Source organism: Ictalurus furcatus, chromosome 4 (assembly GCF_023375685.1).
Source record: "Ictalurus furcatus strain D&B chromosome 4, Billie_1.0, whole genome shotgun sequence".
Taxonomy (NCBI): domain Eukaryota; kingdom Metazoa; phylum Chordata; class Actinopteri; order Siluriformes; family Ictaluridae; genus Ictalurus; species Ictalurus furcatus.
In genome coordinates, this window is record NC_071258.1 from 29,921,049 (window position 1) to 29,938,702 (window position 17,654).

Here is a 17,654-nt window from a genome sequence, read left to right on the forward strand (position 1 = left end):
ACTGAGGAAAAATACAAATAAAGAAAGTAAAATAAAATACATATGTTTAGATAAAAATTTTTTTAAACATGAACTGTTTGCCTGCTTATGATTCCCACTAGACTTCAGATGGCCTATCTATCTATCTATCTATCTATCTATCTATCTATCTATCTATCTATTTATCTATAAGCCTATCTGTCTGTCTATCTATCTATCTATCTGTCTGTCTGTCTGTTTATCTATCTATCTATCTATCTATCTATCTATCTCTCTGTCTGTCTGTCTATCTAGCTATCTATCTTTCTGTCTGTCTGTCTATCTATCTATCTATCTATCTATCTGTCTGTCTATCTATGTCTATATAGCTATCTGTTTGTCTATCTATCTATCTATCTATCTATCTGTCTGTCTGTCTGTCTATCTGTCTATCTAGCTATCTATCTAAAATGGTGAGTTGGATTAGAATTGGTTTTGGAATAGATTTCTTTGTAACTGGAAATCTTTACACTGTACTTATGTGTTAGGATTGAATTTTCTTATACACTATATGGCTCAAAGTATGTACACATCTGCCCATGACACCCATACTGTACAGTGAGGGAAAAAAGTGTTTGATCCCCTGCTGATTTTGTGTTTGCCCACTGACAAAGAAATGATCATTCTATAATTTTAATGGTAGATTTATTTGAACAGTGAGAGACAGAATAACAACAACAAAAAAAAAATCCAGAAAAACGCATGTCAAAAATGTTATAAATTGATTTGCATTTTAATGAGGGAAATATGTATTTGACCCCTCTGCAAAACATGACTTAGTACTTGGTGGCAAAACCCTTGTTGGCAATCACAGAGGTCAGATGTTTCTTGTAGTTGGCCACCAGGTTTGCACACATCTCAGGAGGGATTTTGTCCCACTCCTCTTTGCAGATCTTCTCCAAGTCATTAAGGTTTCGAGGCTGACGTTTGGCAACTCGAACCTTCAGCTCCCTCCACAGATTTTCTATGGGATTAAGGTCTGGAGACTGGCTAGGCCACTCCAGGACCTTAATGTGCTTCTTCTTGAGCCACTCCTTTGTTGCCTTGACCGTGTGTTTTGGGTCATTGTCATGCTGGAATACCCATCCACGACCCATTTTCAATGCCCTGGCTGAGGGAAGGAGGTTCTCACCCAAGATTTGACGGTACATGGCCCCATCCATCGTCCCTTTGATGCGGTGAAGTTGTCCTGTCCCCTTAGCAGAAAAACACCCCCAAAGCATAATGTTTCCACCTCCATGTTTGACGGTGGGGATGGTGTTCTTGGGGTCATAGGCAGCATTCCTCCTCCTCCAAACACGGCGAGTTGAGTTGATGCCAAAGAGCTCCACTTTGGTCTCATCTGACCACAACACTTTCACCCAGTTGTTCTCTGAATCATTCAGATGTTCCTTGGCAAACTTCAGACGGGCATGTATATGTGCTTTCTTGAGCAGGGGGACTTTGCGGGCGCTGCAGGATTTCAGTCCTTCACGGCGTAGTGTGTTACCAATTGTTTTCTTGGTGACTATGGTCCCAGCTGCCTTGAGATCATTGACAAGATCCTCCCGTGTAGTTCTGGGCTGATTCCTCACTGTTCTCATGATCGTTGCAACTCCACGAGGTGAGATCTTGCATGGAGCCCCAGGCCGAGGGAGATTGACAGTTCTTTTGTGTTTCTTCCATTTGCGAATAATCGCACCAACTGTTGTCACCTTCTCACCAAGCTGCTTGGCAATGGTCTTGTAGCCCATTCCAGACTTGTGTAGGTCTACAATCTTGTCCCTGACATCCTTGGAGAGCTCTTTGGTCTTGGCCATGGTGGAGAGTTTGGAATCTGATTGATTGATTGCTTCTGTGGACAGGTGTCTTTTATAAAAGTAACAAGCTGAGATTAGGAGCACTCCCTTTAAGAGTGTGCTCCTAATCTCAGCTCGTTACCTGTATAAAAGACACCTGGGAGCCAGAAATCTTTATGATTGAGAAGGGGTCAGATACTTATTTCCCTCATTAAATTGCAAATCAATTTATAACATTTTTGACACGTGTTTTTCTGGATTATCTTGTTGTTATTCTATCTCTCACTGTTCAAATAAACCTACCATTAAAATTATAGACTGATCATTTCTTTGTCAGTGGGCAAACATACAAAATCAGCAGGGGATCAAATACTTTTTTCCCTCACTGTATGTGCTTGTTGAACATCTCATTCCAAAGGCATGATATTAATATGGAGTTGGTCCTTACTTTGCTGTTATATTACCCTCCACTCTTCTGCGAAGGCTTTTTCCACTAGGTTTTGGGGCGTGGCTATGGGGATTTGTATTCATTTATCCACAAGAGCATGAGTGGGGTCAGGCACTGATGTTGGGTGAGGAGAACTGGGGCGCAATTGGCATCACAATCCATCCCAAAGGTGTTCAGTGGGGTTGAGGTCAGGGCTCTGTGCAGGCCACTTTCTTTCACTTGAGTTCAACCTGGAAAACAATGTCTTCATAAACCTGGCATTGTGCACAGGAGCAGCGCCATGATGGAATAGATTTGGGTCTCTACAAAGACATTCTAGACAATCATGTGTCTCCAATTTTGTGGCAAAATTTTAGGGAAGGCTCACATACGGGGGCCATGGTCAGGTGTCGAAATACTTAAGAAAAAGCGGTATCGCGCCATCTCTACTTAATCTGTATATTTGTAAAATATACTAGGGTTAAATATTAGCATTACTTTATTTGACAACTTTAACAAAATTGACAAATTGTCTCGCTTGTTTGAATTTTTCTTCACTCATTCGAATGTCTTTCAAAGATTTGAGATCGTTTTAATGCTTTAACTTCTATTGGCTTACAAGTACTTAGCCTCTAATTGAAGCAAAACATAACTCGAGGTATACGCCGTGTTCCATAATGAAGAACAAGACAGTATTCACTCCCGTTATTTTTCTTAAGATGAATAAACCTACTCAGAGTGGCTGCCGAGTATTTTTCACTGAATCCTGTTTTTTTTGTTTTGTTTTGTTTTTTTTTTTCTTCACCCATATGCATGCTCTCACTTCCTCCTACTTTAACGTACTTCCAAACTCAAACATACACCAGTGCTGTGAATGAAAACTCCTGGATCTCTGGGTTCTCCCATCACTCACGCAGTGTATGCACGCGCGCGCGCTGCGGGGGGGCGGGGGTGGGGGGTTGACTGCTGGAGCGAGCTGTGAGGCGCGCGCGCTAATTGGCCGAGGGCGGGAGCGCGCTCGCACTGAGCACTGAGCGCTCTTTATCCTTCTGTTCCCAAAAGACGCGGCGCGCGCTTCAACGCCAGGTACAACGCACGAAAGCACCGAGTCGTTCACTTCCAGGAGTTCTTCCACCTCGACCACGGTACGTACAGAGTTATGTTATTATTGTTTTATTAAGTTGATAGTGTGTTTCTTATTGTGTGTTATTAAGCTGAGTGAGAGAGGGCATTCATTTACCGGGGAGTGTTTAATGGACAGCGGGCAAGTGGTGCTTGAGTCGGAGTGCTGCGGGCAAACTTGTGTTTGAGAAAGAGAAAGGGTTCTGGGCTTGGAACATGTCAGTATTATGCAGTAGATTATGCAACTATGCTAAATTAGCATTATTTTCCTTTGCAATAATAATAATAATAATAATAATAATAATAATAACACATTTCTCTGAATTGATGATGGAGATTTTCACCTGAGTGCTGGCACTGAAGTTGCTTGTCTTCAGGAAATGCCTGAAAGTCCACATGGACCTACTTTAATATGCATGTGTTTCTGGATTGTGTGCAATCTGTGCATTTGTAGGCATGCTTAACGAAACAGCTGGCGTGTTTCTTGCTAATGTTTTGCATCCAACAAAAATAAAAATAAATAAATAAATAAATAAATAAATAAATAAATAAACAATTTCAGTATTCAGTTTTTTCCTAAAAGAACATCATTCATTTAGTCTGAGGTGAGTGAATACCAGGGCACTCTCTAGATGACCCAAGTGTTAAAGGCACTTCAAAACTTGTCTAGGATTTACATAGGTAGAATTCTTAAACAGTTCAAGATGCTCACGCGCACACACACACACACACACACACACACACACACACACACACACACAAACTGACAGGCAGACCAGTGGCTGAGGTGTGTGTGTGTGTGTGTGCATCCCAACTTCCCTCCACAAACAGAACCCTCACAGCTGGGTTCCAGCTCTCTCGGCCAATGCCTCCAGCAGTAAACAGTGATAAAGGGATGGCAAGGGATGACCAGAGGGAGGGAAGAAAGGAAAACTAAAGAGAAGGCTGGACATACGGAGGCGCTCAAGTGTGCATGCTCAGCTATTAAGCTTTTAACGATTTCTGAGACGTTTAATGGTTACTGGTTCATAACTGTGACCTATCATACAGTGTAATGTATTTTAAAAGCAAGACATTTCCAAACAATTAATTAATTAACATTAATGAGCGCATAAATTATACAGTAGTTATACATTAAACAACAGTCTAGTATAATCTGGATTGAAAGCAGGCTCTTTACAATGCGTGTATTTGAGGAGCATGATGATGCAGCATTGTGTTATCAGATATCATGTACTTTGATGACCTGCTCGAGTAATACTGATACATTATTGCAACAGATTCTGATATCTAACAGCTTCTTCTTTAAGCCATGTATCCCCCATCTTCTTCTTCTTCTTTTATTATTATTATTATTATTATTATTATTATTATTATTATTGTGTTCAACAGCACAATACTACTTTTTCTTTACTCTATTTATTTTCAATACACAGTACTAAACTTTAAACTGATTTTTTTTTAACTGAAGCATTTAACAACATACAAGACAAAAGACATAGCTAAAAACATAGCATAAAAATAAAACAACAATATAATAATAGTCAATCCTAACAAAAAAAAAAACAAAAACAAACAAACAATACAATCAAGTCTCTTTATATGTAAACATTTACAGTTCCCAAAAAAATCTTTTCCGAATCCAATTCCAATCTTTTCCATTTGTTAGAGAATCATATCAATTTTTTTTTTTTCCTCGGTTCTACCTTTTTTCACTGGCCCTGGGTATTGGATCAGTGGCATATTCAGTTCTAATAATAATAATAATAGGTTTGCATTTGTGTGTACTTCTTTTAGTGTGCCATTATTTTGTAGCTGTCCTGCATTTGAGTGACAGGTGATTAGACGTTGAGGTTAGCAGTGCATCTGCTGCAGAATTGTGTCTCAGATAAACAGGGACTGATTGATGGACAAGGACATGTCGAAGAGACCCTTGCAGTTCAGATTAGTGTTGTAACTGTTTTTTTTATTTTTTTTTTTTCCTCTTTGAAACACATTTGCACAGGAATTTGTTTGTTTCTATACTTGCTTACAGTTGGGACATATGTAGTCTTTATTACATAACCATAACAAGTTTAACATGAAATTCTTGAAAAATCTAGGAAACTCCCTGGAATTAGTAGCCTATATTGTTTCCGAAACCTATTCAGCGTACTAATATTTAATCTAATCCTATACAACTTTGCTTATTTGAGGAAGCTGTATTTAATATAATTACTGTTTGCTTCAAGGATGTATATCTTAGACGTCAAATAATTTTACTTTTGTTTTAAGAAGGATATGTGCTCTTCCCCCACTCCAGGCTTGCAGTGCGGCTCCACAGACCACCATGAGTTACTATATGGATCCAGTTTCTTCCTACCAGCTTCATCATCCAACTGACCATCTGGGTGTGATGGTGAGACACGTCATAAATTACCCCTGTTTGGCCTGAGCGGTCTGTAGCATGAGGCACATGCATGGCAGTGTGTTAACACACACCTCTGAGTTTGTTTCATCGTCCTGATGAAGGGTTGGATTAAGATCTTATTCCAAGCCAGTAAAAATTGTATAGAAGTTGAAATAAAGGTAAACCCATTTGCAAGATTTAAAAATATATATATATATATATATATATATATATATATATATATATATATATATATATATATATATTCATATGAACACAAAAGGATACAAAATCCTGTTTCTACTAGCTAGCCTTGCCACCCTTATGCAAGTGTCTGTCTAATAGTGTCATTCATTCATGAAATGTCACTGATTTGACTGTTCTGACGTCTCCCATTTTTATCCAGGCTTCTGTTTTGTGTGTGGGATCGTGTGTTACAACTTTATCTGAGTTTAGAATGACAGAATGGCAAGGGTCAGAGTCGTGGCAGTTGCATTCGATAAATTTAAAATCACCGGTGACACCTTATCTTCCCTATAAATAAAACAACTGCTGAAAAAAAAGCCTTTAAGCCTCTGAAAAGATTCAAAGGGGGTGAAAAAGAAAAAAGAAACACATTCACTTCTGCAAAAAAAAAAGCCTGTCTGCCGCCACGCAGGGTCAACGGGGTTAAGACAGTTCACAGATCCCACGCTTGCGCTCTGAGAAGCATGAACAGCTGAATGGAAGTTGAATGATCAAAATGCTGCAAGAACATTTGGCCATCAGTATGCACAGTCTCGACTCGAGGAGGCGCTCGAATGGAGCCCGAACGGGTCACATGCTAATCTGAGGCCGACCCGGTCCTCGCATACAGAGTCCAAGCACTCGGCTAATGCGCCCAGACGCTCAGCGTGTCTTTTGAAATTGAGATGAGAGTTTTGCAGGTCTCTTGGCATGGTCAGAGGCTATGCTGAGTGTGCCCTGCGCCGGATTCATGAATTTACATGGATCAAAAGAAGAAAAGGGATGCTTTCAGATCTCACTGTGCTCACATTATGAGAGGAAAGACTCAGAGAGAGAGAGTTTGAGAGTTCAGGAACCCGATTTGCAGCGCTGCCATCCAAAAGAACGACTGAATGACAAGACTGCATAAGGGCCTAGAGCTTCTCACAATAATACATTTCTGTTGAAAGATTGCTTTATATGATGAGATCCATTTTATTCTTAGAAATGTGGAAGGAAGCCGCAAATAAGCCAGCTTTCTATTATTTGCATTGGGGAACTACAAGAGAAGCAAGTAGCTTGACAAGAGGATTGGACTGCTGACAATTATGAGTACACTACCTCCTCTTTTATCTATCAGCTTATCAAGACTACTGATTTCACTACTCACTTATCAACATCCTGTCGCCATGCTTTGGAGAACATGGGGAGACACGGCGATGCCCTTTCTGACTCCAGCATGCCCTCCCCTAACCAATAAATCATTCTGTAGACCTCACTTCCCTTTACAGTCCCCTCATGCACCCTTCCTTTCCGCCCACAACTCCCTCTATCCATTTGTCTCCTCTCCGCATGGCTTCAGAGTCTCAGACAGTCTCCTCCTGCTGTCAATCCTGCCAGTATCACAACCTTGTAAAGCTACTAGCAAGGCTTAGGTTGATAACAGAAGCTTTGCTTTTGCAGCAGGCTTTATCAGATGGACAGTCGTTCAGACAGTCTGAGCTTCACTCTCCTCTCTGGAGTCAGGTCTTAGTTTGCTTATCATGGATCCTGTCACTGAGACAGCTTGCCAGGGTTTTGATGGGAGAAACTGACACTGAATGAGGATGGATCCATGACGGATGGATCCTAAATTAAGACCGACCTTCCACTGACGTTTTATTGGGAGTTCCTCCTATACAGTAGAGCACAATCCCCTGAAGAAAAGACCTCGCAGAGGAGATTTACATTCGCGCGGATCTTATAGAGACACAGAAGCAGAGAGCCTTAATGCACAACAGTTGTAAATATCTAAGACATTTCATGCAGCAGGAGGAAGTAGAAAGCTTTTAAAGTTTTAGACAGCCACATCAACATCATACACACTTACAAAAGGCTACTTTGGATAGTTACAGGCTAGTCGCTTCCTGAAAGGGTTCTACCTGAAAGCCGTTCTGATTGATGGAAGCATTGTTTTAGGGTTGGTAGAAAATATAGAGTGAATACAGAGATGTTTAAGGGTTCCTCCAGAAGGACAACAAGAAGAATGGTTGTATTGGTGCTACTGTATATCTCCATATAGGATAGAATGGAACAGGCTTATTTTGCAATATAGTGTCAGTTTGCTACATTTTGTATACAGTTGAGGTCATAAGTTTATGCACGCCTATAAAGTTTACACATTCTGCAAAATGTTTATTATTAAAAATAATAATAATAAGAGGGACCTTAAAAATTGCATTTTGTTTTGGATTTAGTCCTGCCCCGAATAAGTTATTTTACGTAACTGATATGTACATAAAGTCCACACGACACAATAATAACTGAATTTACACAAATGAACCTGTTCAAAAGTTTACATACGCTTGGTTCTTTATACTGTGTGCTGTTACCTGGATGATCAGCTACTGTTTTTATGTTCTGTGATAGTTGATAGTCAGCATCTTCTGCATATTTGAGCCCTTTCCAACAGTGGCTATATGGTAAAATGGTAAATGGTCTGCACTTATATAGTGCTTTGATCCAAAGCGATTTACACTGTGTCTCATTCACACACACACTCAAACACCAATGGTAGCAGAGCTGCCATGCAAGGTGCTAACTTGCCATCGGGAGCAACTTGGGGTTCAGTGTCTTGCCCAAGGACACTTCGGTATGTGGAGTCATGTGGGCCGGGAATCAAACCGCCAACCCTACGATTAGTGGACAACCCGCTCTACCACCTGAACCACAGCCATCTTTTCACATTGAGGACAACTGAGAGACTCGTACATTCACAACTATTACAAAAGGCCAGACATTCACTGATGCTCAAGAACGACAAATGATACATTTAGAGCCAGGGGGTGGGGGGTGTAAACTTTTGATGGTGGGTGAAAAATTTTATTTTATTTAATCTTATTTTTTTCATTTAGTACTGCCCTTCAGAAAGTACATAAGATATTTAGATGTTTCCCAAAAGAAATCATCCTGTTCAAAAGTCCCCCACCAACGGCTCTTTTGTTCAAGAGCTCATTTGTTTCTCTCATGCCCTACGTTCTTTCCCTTTGCTTTTCCCTTTCAATTTCCTTCCTTAAAACTTGTAAATATTATGGATAAACTGTAATTATTGGTGCCTTTGATTTGCAAAATCAATTCATTCGCACATAATTTCCACTTTCACATCCTTCTACGAAATCAAATGAAACACCGACGACACGATACACGTGTGTCTGTAATTTTAGCATGTGTTTCAGCCAAAGAAAGTACATTTGGTCTGAGATAAACTTTTACATAGTGGGAATTTCCCAGACAGCAGTGCTTAGATTTGCTATCTGCTGCCTTCTAACAATCTTGACTATCTGTGCTGAATTTTTATATAACCAGTGGAGTCAGCAGAGAGCTGAACCCTCATCTCTCACTCTCTCACACACACACACACGCACATACACACACACACACAAGGTCTCTAACTTCCCCTTTTGCTGGACTGACGTCAGTACCCCGCTGAGATCAAAGGCATGAATATGCTGCTCAAACGCATGAGTTCAACAGAATTTCGAGCTCTTTTTCAGGCCACACAGGGGATTTCATATGTCACAACTAAAGAGTTTTGTACTCGTTGACGGTGCTGCATGTTTGTGAATGAGATTCCCATAGCGACAAAAAGACAGTGACTCATTCAAGTCTTTACGTCTCAGTTTGTCATACAACTTCATCAGAATTTTCACAGCATTGTTTATTGAGAGTTCAATGCAGAAGTTGCAGGTGATTACATAAAAGCATGGCTATCATCACTGGTTTGTGTGTGATATTTAACATGTTTGTCTGTCTGCACGCTTGCAGAGACAGACTGGTGGGATGGAGGTGTCTATAGTAACGCCGAGTCAACTCCCTGGGGTGTGCCACCCCCAGCACGCACCCCCTACCAGGCCTGCATATGCCCATGACATCACACTGCAGGAAGTACCCAATGGCCCAGAGTTCTGCCCCAGTGGTAAGCTGTTTGGGAAAGGACACATGCATGAATGTAACAAGTTTAATAAACATTCTTCTTCTTCTTCTTTTTTTCTTCATATCTTATTATTCATTCCTAACTTTAACATCTGAAGTGTTTAATGTGAAAAAAATCCTTCAGTGTCTTTTGAACTGCTGCATAGCTGAAGTGTTCGCTATGAGGTCATTCTTGTCATCCTAAAGCAGAGAAAAGCAGATTGTTCTTTGCAAACAGAGGCTGTTGTATGAGTGCATAAAACGAGTGCACACACACACACACACACACACACACACACACATACACACATGCACGTCTCTTGAGTAAAAGACGAGAACGCATCTGGAAAAGGCATCGCTTTGGGGTCAATGTCCGTGCCGTCCCCCAGAGAACAGTGCTCTCTCTGCCACAATCATGTGTGTGTGTGTGTGTGTGTGTGTTTCTAAAAAAGAGTGTATGGAGTAAGATGAAGATGAAGGGGGGGGGGGGGGGTGTCCACATGCCCAGCATTTTTTTTTGGGGGGGGTTATGACTTGTTTCAACTGTTATTTATTTAAAATGGGAACATTCCTCCCAGTGCATTGCCTCTGTTTGACATCACCCTCTTCGCTTTTCACATTGATATACGACAGGGACAATGATTCATGCCATGTTAGCATGTGTATGTGTGTGGGTGTGTGTGTGTGCGGGGGTTGCATTTTCGGCATCGGCTCTCCTCCGTCACCTCCCGGGCGGGATGCAAGGGCACGAGGGTGCAACAGTGGCCGTCCTTTTCCCAAGCCTCGGGCCTCCTAGGGGACCGTGATGGGATGATGGGATTTGCTGATGTTTGTTGGCGACACACACTCTCTCACACACTCACTCAAAGCCTGCAATACTCCCAGTATACGACCACTGACAGTTTAAAAAAAAAAAAAAAACACTTTCTCTAAAGTGCAATGCGTGAGAGAACCCAGTGTTCCCTAAAGAGTTCAGTATAATCAAATGTCAGATTGCACAACACACCAATCCAAATCCACCATTTTCACCATTTTCCAAAAAACCTGCACATAGAAGATGTCTTTTTAATTATATTATTTCCAATAAATTTTAGTTAACATGATAATTTCCTTGAGCTTTATACCTAAATAGTGCCGGACAAATTTAGGTTGTTGTTCTGAAAATCCAGTCTGTACTTTTTAAAAAATTGGTCACTCAGTGCTGCTACTATATCCAAATCTATAACCATTCCCTGTTTTTCCATTGTGGTTCTTGGTAAAATGGCACTAGCACATTGTCAGTGTAAAAAACAATTATGTTTTCCAATTCAACTCAATCGTTCATCTTTAGTATCAGCTTTATCCTGGTCTGGGTTATGGTGGAAATTCTGGTTGTGAGACGGAAATACACCCTGGGATGGGATGCCAGTCCATCATTGGGCGATATGCACAGAATTGATTTTTTCTTTGAGGAAACCCAAAGAACATGATAGAAAATGGGAAACTCTACACAAAGAGTAACCTCAGCTCAGGATCGAACCAGGTACTCTGAAGCTGTGAGATGGTAACTCTACCCTCTGCCCACTTCAAATTTTATTTCAGACATTAAGTAGTACCAAATTGTCCTTAATAACTTCTAAATGTGGAGAACAGTTACACATAACTGCCATATCTGGCTTCAGTTTCACATGCCAGTTGTTCAGTTTAGTCTGATGCAGTTCTGCTTAGTAAAGCCAAAACCAAAAAATGAGTGGATGTAAGACACTATGTAAGACAAGTAACCTCAAAACAGGTTCACGTGCTTTCAGCCAGACCACCAAAACCAGAAACCGTTGGCTTGCTGAAGGAGCTGTTAGTCAAACTGAAACAGCCTGACCTTGGCTGTTATAGAGCAACCACGAGCAGGACCAGTTGCACTCACTGACTCCCAGAGACCTCAATAACCACTGCTAACCCCAAGTTAAATGATAACCACTGAGCTAATAATTCAATCTTAATCAGGCTTAAGGAATTTGATCCAGAAATGCTTTTTCAAAAGGGCTTAATAGTTAATGAATCAATAGACGTTACTGGTATCCCCGCTGCATATTCGGTTCAGGATCATTTTTGTAATTTACAGTGAGGTCCAAATGGCTGAGAACACCAGTACTTTATTTTGCATTCTTTTTCTCATGGAATATAAAAGTTTGCTACCGCAAATTATATTATCAACAACAACTTGATTGAAAAGATGTGAGAAATATTTACATGAATTTCAGAATTAGTATTTTGTATGTTTTCCCTTTTGCTTGAATGCCAGCATGGACTCAAGCTGGCATTGACTTGTATGTATAAAGTTATATGGAGTTATGTAGAGTTCGTATAAAACCTGATGATCCATTTTAGATCAAATAGATCAAAATGTCTTCTGAACACACACTTCAATGGAAGGGATAAGACTCAAGGAAAAGCTGACCTTTTGTACAAAAGACATTGTGCCAGAATCATAAATAGTGACCTTGAAGGTGCAGAATTTTGAATACTGTTTATTCAATATATCGAACATTTTCTTTCTTTGTTTTTGAACAAACCAAAATCCCAGCTGTTCAATATGGTCTCAGACATTTGGACCCCACTGCATATTTTAATTTGCTTTCCAGTAGAATATTTTCTAAGGTACTTTTCTTCTTATGAGGAAACAAGTTCTCCACCTGCTACCTGTTTCTCTTGGCCTGGGGCTTTATTTTATTTTATTTTTTATTATCATTTTTTTTTTTTTTTTTTTTTTTTTTTTTTTTGAAAAAGCATACAGAACATTTTGCAATAAAAGAAAGAAAACTTATTTGACCACTATTACCCCATATCCTCCCCCGTTCCCTCACAGAACCGGGTGCACGACAGGACTTCGACAGATACATAAATAAAATGGGATAAAATAAAATAAATACATAGATAAACAAATAGTAGTAGTAATAATAATAAAAACAGAAGTATAGCTGTAGATTAAATATCCAAAAATTTCCTTGACAGTAGATATCCAATTCTTCCACATACAGACAAAGTTACAGGTTTATCGTGATTAGTCCGTCCAGATGACAGTTCCAGATATAGTATCTCCAATAATGTAGCCAATGCTTAGTAGAAAGGTCATGAGGAGGTTTCCAATGTTGAACTAGTATCTTCTTTGCAGCAGTCATGGCAGCTAGCCAAAATTTCCGTACCTTCTCACTTAGAGGAAATTCAGAATTATCATTCAACAATAAAAGAACAGGATCTTTGGGGGAAAAAACAAACAAACAAACAAAAAAAAACATTCCTAGTTCTCTTGTACAAAACGTCAAGCACCATATCCCAGAATTTTTGCAAAAGCATATGTATCAATGTGTCCAGGCATCCAGTTCCACAAGAATTACAATACGGGTGGGGTCATAGACCCATAGCATATCGTATGCATGTGATTAGACATGCTCTGTGAATAACTTTAAAATAAATGAATTGGTGGTTAGGGTTCGTGGATGCATGGAATGTATTATCCCACACTGTATCCCATTCGATGATTCTGTTAGAAAAGTTCAGCTCCAATAACCAAACTCTAGCTTTAGGGAAATTATCTGTATTAAGATTTAAGAGGCAAAGATAAAAATAAGAAACAGTTCCTGTGCTTGGCGCGTTACAAATCCAATTCACCAGGTGAGTTTGAAGATTTGTACCCCAAGGTACCTTATGGGCCTTTAACGTGGCATGTTGTTTAAAATATAAAAACAAAGTGTTTTTGAGAAATATTAAATCTTTCTATGAAGTCTCGAAAATACAGAATTGATTCCTCTCCTTTGATGGCATTTAAAGTTAGAATGCCTTTTATAGCCCGGGAAGGCTGCACAAATGCTTGTCTGCCATTGTGCCAAATAGGAGTATGAGTGTGCCATATAGTTTTAGATGAGAAACAGGCTTCTATCTTTTTTAAATATTTGGAGAGTGTAGGAAAGTATAGGACCATAATATAATGAGCACTTCCTGTGTGAAAAGCGCTCCTTATCTATTGGTTTCCATGAAGACTGTGAGCAAATAAAAGCAAACAAACAGCAAGGATCAAAACATTTTATGACTGAAAGCAGGATGAAGGACCAATGATACCATTTAAAATGAGGGCAGCCCAATCCACCTTTTATTGTAGTTCTTTGAAGTATAGAGCACTTAAATATATTTTATCAGTAAATAATCTAGCTTTTTCCAGTAATTTACTGGTGGGGGGGCATAGAGCTAATGAAAGTAATGCAGGGCAGAATATTCACTCATATTCATCATTATTATTGATATTCGGGCAGATGGTGATGAAGGACATATCCATCGTTGATTATCTGACTTAACGTTTCCATGAATTCACATTTAATTAACTTTTGAAATGAGGGTTAAAGTGGGTCTCGGCTCAATCCCTTAGTATTTGACTTGTACTTAGTATTTGTTATCTGAATATTATTTGGAATAGAGAAATTAAAACCATCTGAACTGAAAGGCATCAAAGTCGTTTTCGAATCATTTTAAATCCAGATAGTTTGCCAAATTCATCTATGATTGGGAGGGCGTTAGGAAGTGAGCGTTGTACATCAGATAAAAATAATTAAGTATCATCTGCATATAAAGAGATAGAATGGATTGATGAGCCTAACCGAATAGGGGTAAGCTGACGACCTGCGCCAGGGGTTCTATTGATTAGTCGAATATGAGGGGGGAAAGTGGGCACCCCTGTCTCGTGCCTCTGCAAATATTAAAAGTGTCCGAGATGAGTCCAGCGGTAGATACCCTGGCCAGGGGGTTAGTGTATAGAGTTTGTATCATTCTAATAATCTGCTCTCCAAAATTGAACTTTTTCAATGTACACCATAAATAGCTCCATTCCAGCCAATCAAAGGCTTTTTTTCGGCATCAATAAATGGGAGGCCACTGGGTGCTTCTAATTTCCCGGATTCGGCAACGATTTGTAACACTCGGCAAACATTGTCTGAAGCCAAATATCCCGTAAGAAATCCTGATTGATCTGGGTCAATTAATTTATGTATCACTGACTTGTAGACGTCTGGCAATAACTTTAGCATCAATTTTTACATCGTCGTTAATCAAGGAGATGGGCCTGTAATTAGAACAGCCCCAATGATCTTAGCTGGGTTTAGGTAAAAACGTAATTAGAGCTGTATTGAGGTCTTTGTGAAAACGGCCTTTGAATATGGCCTCATTTACAGTGCGAAACCAAATGTGGCCTGGTAGATCCCACAGCGCCAGGTAGAAATCAATTGGGAGGCCATCGAGTCCCGAGGACGTTCCTTTATGTGAACATAACACTGCATTATGTAGTTCTTCTAAGGTAATTTCCGAGTCAAGGCTGTCAGCTTCCTCCTTTGTGTTGTATGTTTAAGTTCAACTGATCAAAAAACCTTTAAAACTGGTCAGTACAGGGTTGTATTTCCGAAGTATATAATTTTTCAAGAAATGCCATGAATGTTTTGTTGATGTCTGTATGATGTGAGATGAGACCATTTTTTTAACTTTTGATTGCCTGGATGTTAAAACGTCGCTCACGTTTTTTTCAAAGTACGCGCAAGGTTTTTCAAAGTCGACTCGGTCTGCTTCCATCTATTTAATATTTATGTTTTGAGTTATGATCTGCATTAAATATTCTGCTCTTCTTCAAAGCAGATCATTAAGTATAGCCCTTTCAACATTTCATTTCTGTTGTGTATCATTGGAATATTGATAACCTAATTCCCTTTCTAATTCCCCGCACCTTCTCTCTAATACTGATAGTTCTTTAAGATCATTGTTTTTAAGTCTAGCAGAAAAGGAGATGGCACTGTTCCTTAAAAAAAAAAACCTTTGATAGACACCCAAAACATTTATTGATTGGAAAACAGAGTCCTGGTTTAATTTGACCAATTCAATCAGTCCTGCTCTCAGTTGAGAATGAAAGTCTTCATTCTGCAGCAAAAAAAAAGTCTTAAATCTCCATCTGGATGGTTTACAGGTTGTAATAATCTGAAGGTGTGCTAATACAGCATTATAATCAGAAACAGTGGTAGCTCAGTGGCTAATGCTACTGTGATTTGGGGAGAAATAAGTTTGTTCCTTAGCTGTTGGATTATGAAGTCGCCAAGCATCACACACATCTAAATCTTTATTGAACATTCTCAGCGCTGTAGAAGACTGAGATTGCGGTACTGTAAGCAACGGGTTGGAACGGTCTAAAACTTTGTCAAGCACTGTATTCATGTCAGATCCGATAATAATCGAATAACCCTGGAGAGATAGTAGGGTTTTCGATACATTTGGAAAAAAGGAGGTGTAGTAAATGTTTGGAGGAGATATCTTGGCAAATGCAAACCTATTCTCTTCTATTTAAGTACAGCAATATGCAACTCTAGAGTTAAGTTTGAATAAAACAGTCTAAATTGCAACAATTTTCATAACTGGATTTTAACGGCAATCAGATTTAAACTAAGAACCGTAGCCCGTCTTTTCTAGATAAACAAGCATACGATAGTTAAACAAGACCTTTACATATAACAGTCTGACAACCTGCACATGAAAATTGTTTAACTGAGATTTAGAATCATTTTACGCAATTATATAGAAATAAAAGACTAGTTACCATTTCACTTTGGTGAACTGAAACACGTGTGTACGCTGAGAAGGTCTTTGGTCTGTGTATTACACAGGTTTGACAGCAAAGCCTCACAAAAGTCTCTTTAGACGGCCTCCTCCATTGCCTCCTGAAGCGGGAAGTTTAAAGATCTACGAGGAGTAGGTACCGTTGTGGCATCAAGACCCTCGAGATATATTTCAGCATCCTCCGGGGATTCAAACGGGTATTTCTGAGCCTTGTGGGTGACTCTCAGCGATGCTGGGTAGCTCAGGAAAGTCTATGCGCCTTTCTGGTGAAGCTTGAATCTTATGGCCGAAAAACGCGTTCTTCTTTTGCGCCGTCTCATGACTGTAATCAGCATAGAATTCCAGGCACGCTTTCCGGGCTCCTTGAAGGATGGCTTGCCTGTCAGGATAGCGGAGGAGCCGGAATATCAACGATCGTAGTTTAAGTGAGTTGAAGTTCAAGTATACTTGATTGGGCTTGAGCATGCCAAAAAGTCGGAGATCCATTTAGGTAGCATTTTCTATAGAAAGCTGACAGGATCATCCCCTTCCATTCCTGTCGGTAGATTAACCAGGCAGACATTGTTGTGACGTGATTGGTCTTCGAGGTCATTGCACTTTCGCTGCAACCTTTCTAACTGAGAGGCAGAGGTTCATATCTGTTTTGTTTTGCATAAACTGCCTTGGAGAATGTCCACTTTCTTTGTGATCGACGCCATATTTCTATTCAGAGATCCCATTTCTACTTTCAGAGATCAAAGAACAGTGCTGTTTTTGTTAATATAATTGAATGGATTAAGGTCCGACTTTATAGACTCTGTCAACATTGCATGGGTAACAATTGAAGCTACATCGTTCTTGAGTGTTTTGAGGCATTTGCAGGCCACAGATGATTTTTGGGGAGATTTTTTACTAGTTGCCATCCTTGAAAGTAGAATTGAAATATCCAGTTGTAAAAAAGATGTTATCTTTCCTCAATATGAAAAGAATACCTTCATTTTGTCGTTTTTATTCAGGAGCCTAGTGTTGTGCGGCCATCTTGCAGCACACACCACCAGAAGTCTCTCTTGACCCGGGCCTTTAAACGAATCCAGCTTAGATCATTCCTTCCTTTGAACATTTTCACATGTAGAAGACGTTCATATTTCTGTAATTAACCAGTGGCGTA

General features: G+C 39.7%; 1 protein-coding gene across 1 annotated transcript in view; it reads left to right on the top strand.

Annotated features, from left to right (window-relative positions):
- Nucleotides 1–3,228: 3,228 nt before the first annotated feature.
- Nucleotides 3,229–17,654, top strand: part of ets1 (v-ets avian erythroblastosis virus E26 oncogene homolog 1) — a 51,832-nt gene continuing 37,406 nt past the window's right edge. The window contains exons 1-3 of the mRNA XM_053623570.1: nucleotides 3,229–3,368; nucleotides 5,648–5,743; nucleotides 9,743–9,893. Of these exons, the coding sequence (XP_053479545.1) occupies nucleotides 5,675–5,743; nucleotides 9,743–9,893 (220 nt within the window). The 5' untranslated portion in view covers nucleotides 3,229–3,368; nucleotides 5,648–5,674. The remainder of the gene's footprint in view (nucleotides 3,369–5,647; nucleotides 5,744–9,742; nucleotides 9,894–17,654) is intronic.